Below are 12910 nucleotides of genomic sequence, written 5' to 3' on the forward strand. Positions count from 1 at the left end.
TAAGTGATAATATAGCTGAATATATGAAGGGCAAGTGCCAGCAAAGAAAAGAACACTTAAGTTTGAATGTTTTCAGTATGAATGCTAAACATATGCTTAACTCTCTCTCACTGAAGTACAGGAATTTAGAAGTGCTTAATTGTGGCTGGATTGTGCCAAACGTTTTCAAAACTACCATAATCTTCATTGATGTGATTGAAAATAAAAATCCCTGCAACCAGAATCTAAGGCTATGCATGAAGTGATCCTTCCTGGATAACATCAGTGTGCACACCTCCCTAATAGATGGTCAGCAGCATAATCAGATGATTGTCATAATCATAATTCACCATACCAGACATCGGTTTCATGGGGTCACACAAGGCCCAGGTGCAGTTGAGGGATTTGTAGAGACCTGAGCAATACTGTGATACAAGCCTAGATGGATGTAGAGACTGTGCTGTGAGATTGAGCAGAGTCCATAGAAAATGTGTTGTCATCTAACCCAATGCAGACCACAGTATGTATATGTATGTATGTATTGCCTGTTATATACTCTAGGCAATGTACACAGTCCAAATAACAATATAAAAACAAACAAACAAAACAGTTTCACAGTTTAAAAACAATTTCACAGAGTAAAACAATTAAAACAATTTCACAGAATAAAACAAACAGTTTTAAATTAATTCTAATTAAAAGCATGGGGAAACAGGTGTCCCTTTTAAAAAGCATCCGGAGATGGAGAAGCTCTTATTTTTACAGGGAGTGCATTCCAAAGCTCTGAAGTAGCCACAGAGAAAGCCTGACCCTGAGTCGCCACCAGAGAAGTTGGCAGACCTCCACAGATGGGTTCATGACAAAGAAGGTGGTCTCTTAAATACCCTGGACCTAAGCTGTTCAGGGCTCTATAGGTAATGACTAGCACTTTGTACAAAACAAAGGAAAGCCAATGGGCATTACAAGGTTGAAGGCACTCCTCGGGCAAGGTTTCAAGGTGTCCCTCCCCTGCCTTTGTTCCCTGCCTACCCCCTCATACCTTTCCCCCATCACCACTTGCCTTCACTGCCTGCCTCCCCCACCCCCATTGCTGCTTCCACCCCCATGACTTGCTTTCCCCTGGGATAGCTGCACTCCAGTGGGGTAGGGCTCTCTCTCAGCTCTGGGCATTGGTGCAGGGGGGGCTTAAAGGACTTGGCTGCCAGACACTGCCAGAACTGGCTGTGGTAGCCTTTCTGTTTTGAACCATTGCAGTGGCTCAGCAATATTCTCCATTTGCGCTGCTTGCAAGTGCTGTAAATAGAGTCAAGTGCAGGCGAAGTGGCAGGCGACCCCTGGAGACCTGCGGCACACCCTCAGCCACACACCCTGATGCCATTATATCCACACACCCTGTGTGAGGCCTGGCTTACCTCACTTTCTTCAGTTATCTGCTGGACCCTGAGAAGAAGCCCAGTAGATAACTGAAGAATGAGAGGTAAGCCAAGCCTTTACAGGCTGTGATACAGTGATATGGACACCCACATACACACTCAGAGTGGCACATACACACACACTCAGAGCTCCTCCATTAAAACTTGCTAAAATCTGAAATCTTGCTCCTGTTGTAGGAAAACACCACTTGTCATAGATGCAGAGTGAATTTGGACGGAGCTGTCCCTGGGCGTGTATATGTGTGTGTGTGTATACACACAGTTCACATTTTGATGTATTCAGAAGAGTTATATGTAGGGGCTTGGCTGCATACAGGCTGAACCTCTGTGCTGCAGCACTACGCTTTGCCACAGGATCCTATAGAGAGCTCTATCTCCTCTGCCAATGCTGCCCAAAAAACAGGTTGCTCACCTGTAACTTATTATCTGGGCGTGATCCATTGTATTCATAATGAATGGGGTTCTGCACCTGCACAGGGACCTTGCAGATACATTGACTAGCTCCTCGCTATGCCTCCAACTGCCCTGCAATTGCTCCGTGTTTCTGATATTTTCGGCAGTTGGGACGTTTTCTTGTTCAGTTTCTTACAGATAGCCATGTATTGATGATCCTTGTGTGTTTCTGTTCCTTTTATTTTGCTTTTCTATTTTTTAAAGTGTTGCGGGGAGGTCCGGGTGGGTTTTATGAATACAATGGATCACCTCCAGATAATAAGTTACAGGTGAGCAACCTGTTTATCTGGATCATGATCCATTGCATTCATAATGAATGGGTGATTAGTCAGCTTAGCAACTGGTGGTGGGCACAGTAGAGCCTGTAGCTACGGCAGTACCTGCTTCAGAACACTCCTTCCAAAGCTTGCCTCTTTTGTCAAATGCAAATCAAAGGCATCATGCCTTATAAATGGTTGGTGCGAAGACCATGTTGCTGCCTTGCAGATTTCTGTCATTGAAATTCATGCCAGATTGGCTGCAGAAGATGCATAAGCCCTCGTGGAGTGTGCTCTAATGACCTTTGGAGGTTCCTTCCCCTGATTTTTATATGCTAGCTTTATCAGCTGGACTAACCAATAGGCCAACCATTGTCTTGACATTGGTTGTCTCTTGAACCTCCCCTTATGTACCACAAATAACTTGTTTGCTTTTCTTATTTCTTTTGTTGCATCCAGATAATACAGCAACATGCACCGCACATCCAAGGAGTGCATGGCCCTTTCCAGTGCTATCTCCGGGTTTTGGAAAAAGGTTGGTAAAACTATATCCTCATTTAAATGGAATTTGGTTAATATCTTTGGTCTGAACTGTGGATCCATTTGCATTAGCACCTTGTGTGGATAAAACTGAATGTATGGGCGATCAGCTCTTAGCACCGCCAATTCACTCACCCATCGTGCCATAGTAATTGCAACTAAGAATACTGCCTTTAAAGTTTTCAGTCGCAATGTTACCTCCCCTAATGGTTCAAATGGGCATTCAGTTAGAGCAGACAGCACTAAAAACAAACTCCATTGCTCCATTTGCCCTTTAACAGGTAGGTACAAGTTGTTCAATTCCTTCAGGAATTTCTTGCATTCTAGGTGAGAAAACACCATTGTGCCATCCCATCCCTTATGTTCAGATGATATTGCCACCGAATGAACCCTGAGGGACGTGTTTGCCAACCCGTTCATCTTCAGAGTTGTCATGTAGAGCAGGACTTGCTTCACTGTTGCCTTCCTTGGGAAAAACCCCTGCTTCTTTGAGTGCAGCTTGAATCTCCTCCATTTGCTATCATAGCTGCGCCTCATTGAGCACCTTCTATTGTTCAGCAAAATTTTATTTAGTAGCCGATTCTCCATGCTGTCAGCCTTAGTGTTCTTACTTGTGGATGCTGCAGTGCCCCTCCATCCTGGCTCAAGAGATCCAGATGGTGTGGAAATTTCTAGTACACCCCATGTGAGTGCCTTAGCAATGGAGTGAACCACAACTGTCTGGGCCACCATGGGGTCACTAGTATTCCCCTGGTGCCGTCCCTCAACATTTGTGATAGGACTTGAGTTATTAGTGGCTGTGGAGGGAATAGGTAGAATAGGCCCCTGGTCCACACATACTGGAAAGCATCGCCCAACGAGCCCCTGCTGCGTCCTGCATGTGAGCAGCATCCCTAATGTACACATTGAGCTCTCTTACGTCCATTATCCCCCCCATCTCTCTTAGGGATTTGGAAGTAACGGGAGTAAAAACCAGACATCCTCTCCATCCACTGCACTGGCACAATAGCCTGTTTCTGCATTAACACTTGAATTTCTTCCAGAAGCACTGGGGTTGGTTTTGTAAACTTTACCCCCTGAAAAGGAGGCAAAGCTTTGAACTCTATTGTGTAACCAGACTTTATAATTTTTAGAACCCACTGGTCTGATGTTATGTGGTGCCATGCTTGCTCATGACCTGCCAGCTTGATGGATTTGCTGACAACCACAAAGCTGATGTTGTGTGCCTTGGGTGATGTTACTTGTGCTACTGGCTGTGCTTGTGGAGGATGGATCTGTCCATCAAAGAGTCTGCTTGTTTTGATCCCTATTTGGTTTAGTGTTCTGTGTTTATAGTGTTTAGTGTTCTTTTGCCATTGCCCAAAGGTCTTATTTCTCTGATAGGGCCTGTATTGTCTTCTGAAATCTCTTCTGTCCTGTTGCCGGTACGTGGCTTGATGCTGTTGCCTGCCAAACGATCGATTACGGGTTGATGCTGCATTAGTGTTTGTTGATGCCATAAATGTCTTTGCTGTATATTTAGATTTTTTCTATGTTTCCATAGTTGCGTCAGTGGTTTTCGCAAAGAGTCGTTTCCCATCATATGGCAAATGTTCTACCCTGTCCCACATTTCTTGTCGTAAATTAGTGGAACGTAGCCAAGTATGGCGATGCAGGGTTACAGCAGTTGCCATAGCTCTTGATTCAGTCTCTGCTAAATGTTTAAAAGTGCCGAGTAGTTGTCTAGTCACAGAAGTTGTCTTTTCATATATCTGTGCAAACTTGTCCTGGAATTCTTCTGGTGTCATCATGGTTGAATCTTGGAAAAGTACATCCCATAAATGATGCCCATATCTGGCAAGGCATGCGGTATAATTTGCTATTTTTATAGACAAGCTGGAAGTGGCATATATTTTCCTTCCTAATACATCTATTTTTCTTCCTTCCTTTTCAGCAGGAGTAGTATGTCACTGTCCGCCTTTAGAAGAGGTTGCACACTCCGTGACCAAAGAGTTTGGCAGAGGATGTCGCATCAGGTAAGTGTTGTCCTCTTCCTGTACTCTGTACAATCCTTCTAATTTTCCTGATGTCTTGATGTCGGCATTGACATTTACAGTACCTCCCATGCCAACTGAGCTGCCTTTGTAATAGCAGGCAGCATGGGTTGTGCCACTGGGTGCAATACCCTTGCCTTAGCTATCACACTATAAACTGTGTCCTTTAGATCTACTTCAGGTTGTTTCAACTCTAACTCCAGAACTTCAGCCACTTCCCTTATTTGTGCTTTAGCTCCTCTGAGGGCAACAAGGAAGTCTTAGGTGGCACTTCTGCTGGGGGATAAGGCTCATCACCCACTCCATAATCTGTTTCAGATGAATCAGTTGTGTATCTATGTCCCTCATCATCATCATCCTCTGGGGGTAAGACAGGGAGTGTTTTCTTTTTTTGCTGCCTTTTTGGTTGCACTGGTATTTGTGGTTGTGCTGGAGGAGTTGAAGTTTGACAAGCAGTAGATGTTACTGTGGGCACTGTATCTGGCCCTTTATTAGGTGCTGGAGGTGAATGTAATGCTGCGTGTTGCACGTTGCATAAAGCTTCCTGTTGAACTTTCCAGATTTGATATCCTGCACAATCAGCAAGGTAGACCACTGTAGGGGTGTGCCTAAATCCACAACTATGTGTGATTTGGCTGCACTGCAACCTCCTGATATACTGGAGAAGTTAAGCCCTGTGTGGCTGCATACTGTACTGGCAATTTCCATGGGGCATAGCCTGCACCAGGTCGTGCAAAAAGAGAAATGGGTTTTGACACCTCAGCTCGGTCACCCACCTATCTCAGTGGTGACAAAAGCCATATTGGGTTTGTAGTTGTAGGCATTAGACGCATAGGGTACATTGTTGAAAGCTGTGATCTTATTGGTGACATTGACGGGGTTTTCAGTACCGAGAACGTTTCCTCATCGGTGTCGTGCTCAATATCGAGACCTCCGCTCGTAAAACCCTGGAAAGTCGAGCTGGTTGGTGTAGTGTTTGTGGATTCCAAAAGTTCAAGCAGTGATGCCATTGTCTTGAGGTCTAAGGCAACCTCCTCCTCTCTAGCCAATTCTTCTCCAAAGCCCTCATAATCCACTGCTTGGTAGTCGTGCTGCGGTATCACTGCTGGTGATTGTATCAGTGTTCTTGCTGGAGACAGTTCTGTTGGCTTCCGGCACTCCAGAACTGTTGTCTTGGATGCCAATTGGTCCTCCGATACCGAAGACAGCACTGTCTTCGATGATGTGGTTATTGCTCTTGGGGCTGTCAATGTCGTAGGCGCTCCACTTGACCCAGATGCGAGGTGCCTCATTCCGTGACTGTGCTGCTGTCGGCAAAGGTGTACTTCCCCTGGAGTCCTCCTGGAGTGGGGAATGCTCCGTTTTTCTTCTTGTTTAAATTGTGAAGAGTTCTGTTTTCTTATCCAGTCCAGGAGTCTTAAACTGTGTGTAGCAAACTGCATTCTCTTTATCTGTTATCACCAAGGAGCTAGGTTTACGAGTTGTAATAGAAACTGAGGTCTAATAGAAACTGAGCAAGAACATGCCTCAACTGCCAAAAATAACGGGAGCATGTGCAGGGCAGCTGGAGGTGTAGCGAGGAGCTAGTCAATCTATCCGCGAGGTTCCTGCGCAGTTGCAGAATCCCATTCATTATATATAGATCATGATCCAGATCACAGAGATATGACCTTGTTTCCAATTTAAGCAGCACTCTCACATTGTGCTACTTTAAATATTTTCACTTTTGTGCAAAAACACAACACTGCTGGTGGTTCCTTAGGAGCCCACAGCAGCATGTGGGCCATTTTATTAGCCTACTCTCCTTAACGAAAGTAAGCTTATGAGATCACCCAGCTTTCTGTGTGTCTGTGTATGTCCACCCCCCACACCCTGCTATCAACTTTGGAATGCCTGAACCAATTCAAATCAAATTTTGTACAATTGTAGGGTCTGGAATAATGTCATCCATTCCAGTTCAAGAAGGTGGATGCATACATGTTTGAGGCGCAAGTGGGCTAATTAGTGAACTGTCTAACCGGACTGAACCAAATTTACAGTTGTATGGACACATAGGGATACCTCAATGGTGTAGTTTGAGATGCTGCCATCCACCCCATTCAAGATGGCAGATGCATTAACATTTGAGGCACAGGTGGACTAACTTGTGAAAATGGTAATTATCAATTAAGATTAAAGTGAAAGGAAAGTAGGCAGATTAGTCCTTACCATAAAATTTTATTTTACTTACCAAGATAAGTCTTTCAAATGAAGAAAGGTTCTCCCAAGGAAAATGTAAAGGTGCACTGTCCTGATCATCATAATTACTAAATCCTTCTAATTGTGGATCTGTAGTGATTTCAATAAAAACTTACCATGTTATTGAAACTGATTAAAGAATAATAACTACACAAAAACAACAAAAAATCTGTACTTTTTATAACAGCACAGCTAAACTACCTGGATTATGAGAAACGCAGAGAACTATTTCTAGCGACTGTTGGTTTTGTGTGGCCTATGACACAAATATGAACTGTTCTACTTCATCAAGCATGAAGCATTAATGTACAGAGTGCTGCTGCAGGATTGTCTGAGCAAACAACTGCTTGCTTGGCTCATCTGCTCATGGAAGCAGTATATGCTGGAATTCTAGAAGAGCTGTTTGCAAAATATGGCAGTTCAACAAGTAGAATTCCCCCCCGCCCGAAGTAGCTTCAGTGATATTCCATGGGTCTTTGTAGCCTCTTATGTGGGAAGAAAAATGGTGCATTTTGTACTCTTTTGCAGTGGCATAGTGAGGATGTTGGTGGCTCTTGTTCAGGCTGCTGCCGGCGGCCCCAGCCACCACAGCCATGCCCCCATATCTGACGTCAGACACTCCTGTGTCTGACATCAGACATGGGGGCATGGCAATTGTAGTAAATGGCAATTGTAGTAAATGGGGCTGTACGTTTGTTACTTTCAGATAATGATCCAAACTAAGGAGTCACGTTGCTGAGGTACTGATGCTGATGCAATGGTGGTCAGAAAGGAACTGAAGGGGAAAGCACCTAACCACCAAAATAAATGGAAGTGCATGACATGCAAGGGGTGGGACTAGGCAACAAATGGAGCTAACTAATTCTTCCCGAAAGGTCCTGCGCAGGAGCATAACCCACTGTTATTAATGCAACAGATCACGATCCAGATCAGCAGTAAGCAGTTTCTGGAAGAGGTAGAGGAACACTGAATTTGGACATAACACGAAACCAGAGGTTCCTTCACCTCCAGTTTCCACACCCACTCATCCGAATGTGGGCAACCGGAGTTTGTGGTGGAATGGGACTAGCAATTTGCCTCCCCACATTCCATTTCTGAGCTGCCATCATTCCATCCAAATGCTGCCACTGCAGTTTCGGCCCCAGCGAATTGAGGGAGAAAGCTCTTCCCTCACCCTGGTTGCCATTGACTGCCGGGGCTGTCCTTCATTAAAGAAGGAAGCACTGGCAGCCAGTTCCCCTCCTCTCTGCAGTCAGTGTGACTGCAGAGAGGCAGCTGTTCATTTCGTCTGAATGTGGATGGGAGAGCGGGGGGAAGGGATGCAGAACCACGGGTCCTTTGGACCCATGGTTCAGTGTTATGTCCAAAGGCGGCCAGAGAGTTATCATCAATTGGAGTTAGCTAAACCTGTGGGTGCAGCCTTGGAGACTGCCCAAGTTGCTCTCTGGGGATCCACTTTGCAGAAGTGCCTGCTGTGCTGCTTCAACATAGGTTTAGTATGCATGCAAAGTAGCAGGCCAAATTTATGTTGTTAGTCTTCCTGTTGTTTTATGTAACTCCAGGAGAATTCCTTAGTCTATGTGTCAGATAAATAATTAGAAGATATTCTGTGTAAGCTGAGAATGGCTAGTAGAGTCTATTCAGCAATCACTGTATACGGAGTGGTTTAGATCTGTCTGTCTCAGTCCGAGAACCAATGAAACATTGGAGCTCCTTTTGCCTTTGTATTAGCCTTCTCCCTGCCAATACTATTACTGGTAGCAGGGAAAATGCTCTCTCAGAGAGAGAGAGAGAGAGAGAGAGAGCGCTTTAATCTACAACCAAATAATGGTTCTTTTACCTAATGTGTACAACCTCAAGGCTTCATCAATCTGAAAGAAGTCATACTCAGTCTTACGAGCTTTACTACCTACTTCATGAAACAGTACTTCTAATATGTGAGTTGATCTGCATATTGCATTATAATCAAATCAATTTTGCTGGATGCTTGGCTTGTTTGAATAATACTGACTGAAATCAGTATTAAGTCACACTTTTTGCCTCTGTTGTGCACTACGGAATAATTATGAATAAAGCAAATATTACAGACATATCTGAAGTCTCTAGTGTTCTCCATCCTACCCAAAGCATACCAAACCTGGTAGTCTGGTAATCTGGAACTTCTCGGAACAGAAACTCTAACAATATGCTAGAAAAACATGCAGAGGATCAACAAATACTAAGGTCGTTCACACAACCTGAGCTGCTGGGGCTGAGGAGGGCTGGGGGGAAGGCAGCAACTTACTTGCCTCCCCACCCCCACCCCAATCCTCATTGCTTCTGGCCCTGCCACATGCCCACATGATTGTCATGTGAGTGTTCCCGGAGTGGCAAGGAGCACAGGGAAACCTGGCTGTATCCTCTGGGACCCTCAATTCACTGCGTGAGGAGTGCAGTGCATTGGGGGAATCCCCACTGCCAGGCCACTCCTTCCTCCTGGCTCTATGGAAGCTTGAGCATTCACATGACCAGGCAGTGAGGTAGGAGGGTGTGTGTGCATGCCCTTCTACCTCACTTTTAGCCTGGGTCCAAAACCCCACGGAGCAGTGCCGGGTCATGCAGCACTCCTGATCTCATGCAGCCCTACCCAGGCTAGCACTGCCCTATCCAAGTAGGGCTGGTTGTGAGAACAACCTCACTATCATAAAACTGGTATATATATATTTTAGTTGTAGCACTTACCTGACTGTGATAATGACACTGGGTTATAACATGTACTAATCAAATAATATAGGTTCTGACTGTTTAGAAAAGCTCTCCATTGCTGAGGATTTAATGAGAGGGTATCACACAGTCGACTGAATGCTGGAAAATGAATAGCCATGTACCAGCATTGTTTCCACATCCTTTCAGTAATCCAGGATTGAGGAGGAGTTTTTAAAAATGTATGTGATCCTAATCAAATAAGAACATTATACATTTAATTAGGGTACATTAAAGATTTGCATCTTAGATTTTTACCCAGTTATTAAATATGAACAATTGAATAAATATAACCATATTCTTTTTATAGATAAAATGAAAGACTTTGGGAGGTTTTTCTCCTCCTACCCAGGAATTTTATTTTATTTTAATTTTTTTTTTATAATAGAGTTTTAATTTTCAAAATAAAAAGCAGTGTTCAAAAATATCAAGCAATACAATTTTTTAAAAAAGGATACAACCTCTTCCCACAAATTTTTTAAAAAGGATACAACCTCTTCCCACACTTTTCACCGCCCATGATTTGATAACTAAATAAAGAAACAACCTAACATTTCATAATTACAGATATAATAAAAAGCCAATTCTATTGAGTAAAAAAGAATCATTTCTATTTTTAAAAAACACATTTAATTTTTATAAAAAATCACTTTGTTGAAAATGCCAAGTTAACGAACAGAATAACATTCTTTTCTGCAATGTTTTTTGCCATTTTTACCTTGTGTACGCAAAAGAACATAAAACTGAATAAAGGAGCAACCTAACATTCCATAATTACAGAAAAGAATGATAAAAAACCAACCACCACCACCAATTCCATTGAGTAAAAAACAGAGTCATTTCTATAAAAAAGCCAAGTTAAACGGCAAAACACCCCTTTCTGCAATATTTTATGCCGTGTTTACCCTTGTGTACCCAGAAGATCATAAATCAAATCCCGACATTGGGAACAAATGGAGACCTTGTTGAATGTTATAATTTATAAAAGGCTCCCAAACAGACATAAATGACTCAGAAGAGAGACCCTTCTTGTAACCTGAGATTTTTGAAATTGATGCATAATCCCATAGCTTCAAGAACCAGTCGTTTAAAGAGGGAATCACAGGTACCCGCCAGTTTGTGGCGAATATAATCCTTGCTGTGGTGATCATATATAGGAATAGCTCATTAAGTTTAGGAGAAATGTAAGGTTTAGTCATACTGAGAAGAAATATTTCTGGGAGAAAAGGAAGCATGACCTCTAAGATTTGTTCGATTTTCTTATGAATTTGCAGGCGGAATAGTTGAGCTTTGTCACAGCTCCACCACATATGATAAAATGAACCAGGATGCTGGTTACATTTCCAGCAATTCTTCGAGAAAGAATCATCTATTTTGTTAATTGTCAAAGGAGTTATGTACCATCTAAAAAACATCTTATACCAATTTACTCTTAAGTTGTTACTCAGGGTAAATTTAATGTTCTTCTTCCACTGATATTCCCAATCAGACATATCAATTGACCTGTTAAAATTCTGCATCCATTTTATCATACATTCTTTAATCTGCTCAGTCTCTGTGTCGTATCTCAGTAACAATTTGTATATTCTACCTAACAGATGATCTGTGTTTCGAGTAATGAGATCCTCATAGTCAGTTAATTCTCTGAGCTTACCACCCTGTATCTGCAACTCCTTCTGTACTATCGAACTGATCTGGGCGTGTTGAAACCAAGATAAAAAAAGCGGTGGTTGTTCAGAAGATTTACTTTGGGCAAGGCATTGGATTAAACTATGCAGAGTATATGAGTGCTCTCTCAAAGATTTATACTTGTACGAAGATTCTTCTTCATAGAAATACACATTCAAGATTGAGGTCAGAGGTGATAGCCTTGGACATATTATTTTGTTATATTTATCCCAGACGTATAAAAGACTTTGCCTAATGGCATGATATTGTATCTCTGAATCTTTTCTTGAGCTTGTAATCCACAAATAGTTATGCAGTCCTCTAGAAAGACCAGAGCTTTCCATTCCAGTAAGATAACCGTAAGGGGATATAATCCATTCTGAGATCCAAGTCAAACAACTGGCATGATAATAGAGTTTCAAGTTTGGAACACCTAGTCCACCTCTTTCCTTTACATCTTGCATAACCATAAATCGTATTCTGAGTTTCTTATAGTTCCAGATAAATGAGTTAAGCTGACTCTGCCATTTGTTCAGTATCCTATCTTCTATCTTTATAGGGATCATTTGAAAAAGAAAATTCATCTTGGGCAGTACATTCATTTTTATCGCCGAAATTCGCCCGAGCCAAGAAAGGGTCAGCTTTTTCCATCTGTCCAGATCAGCCGTGATAGATTTCCAGATTTGCATATAGTTGTTTTTAAACAGGTCTTTATTATTCTTAGTAAGATTTATTCCCAGGTATTTTATTGGCTTCTTCTTTGTTTGTACTCCTAAAACCTTAGTAAAATTTTCCATTTCCTCTTCCGTAAGATTCCAAGTCAGAATCTGTGTTTTATCCCTGTTAATCTTGTAACCGGAGACCAGACTGTACTGATGTATCTGTGTCAACGGTGTGTCAAGAGAATCTTCTAGCTGTGTTACGGTAAGGAGTACATCATCTGCATACAATTTTATTTTATGTTCTAGGTCACCAATATTAACACCCCGGATCTGTTGCTCCTGTCGGATTTTAACTGTCAGGGGTTCAAGAGCGAGTATAAGAGCGGGCATCCTTGTCTAGTTCCTTTGTTAATATAACACTTTTGAGATAATAGCCCATTTACTATTATTTTTGCTGACTGTTGTTGGTATATACTGCAAATCCAGAATAGAAAATTAGAGCCACAGTTCATTTTTTCTAAAACTGAAAACAGGAAAGGCCATTCCAAATTATCAAAGGCTTTTTCGGCATCTAGGAAGAGCATAGCTGCTTTTGTACCTGTTGCAGTTATTTTGTCAATTGCATTCAAAACAAATCTTGTATTATCTTTCATAAGCCGTTTCGGGATAAAACCGGTCTGGTCTGAATGGATTACCTCAGACAGAAAACCTCTTAGTCTCGCAGCAAGGATGGATGTAAAAATTTTGTGATCCACATTCAGAAGAGATATTGGCCGATATGATTCAGGCCGGGTTGGATCTTTCCCGTCTTTGTAGATTAAAGAAATGAATGCTTCTTGCCAAGGAACAGGTAAAGTGTAGTGGGATAATATTGCATTCATTATGTCTGTTAAAGGGCCAAATGA

At 42.4% G+C, this 12910-nt stretch overlaps 1 protein-coding gene across 14 annotated transcripts in view; it reads right to left on the reverse strand.

Annotated features, from left to right (window-relative positions):
* DNAH14 (dynein axonemal heavy chain 14) overlaps nt 1–12910 on the reverse strand; it is a 477343-nt gene that overhangs the window by 38480 nt on the left and 425953 nt on the right. For all 14 annotated transcript variants that reach the window (XM_053307834.1, XM_053307849.1, XM_053307840.1 and 11 more), the window contains 2 exons: nt 9655–9867; nt 6926–7023 (listed from right to left, as the gene is read on the reverse strand). In XM_053307834.1, the coding sequence (XP_053163809.1) occupies nt 6926–7023; nt 9655–9867 (311 nt within the window). The remainder of the gene's footprint in view (nt 1–6925; nt 7024–9654; nt 9868–12910) is intronic.

The sequence above is a fragment of the Hemicordylus capensis genome, chromosome 1, assembly GCF_027244095.1.
Source record: "Hemicordylus capensis ecotype Gifberg chromosome 1, rHemCap1.1.pri, whole genome shotgun sequence".
Lineage (NCBI taxonomy): Eukaryota > Metazoa > Chordata > Lepidosauria > Squamata > Cordylidae > Hemicordylus > Hemicordylus capensis.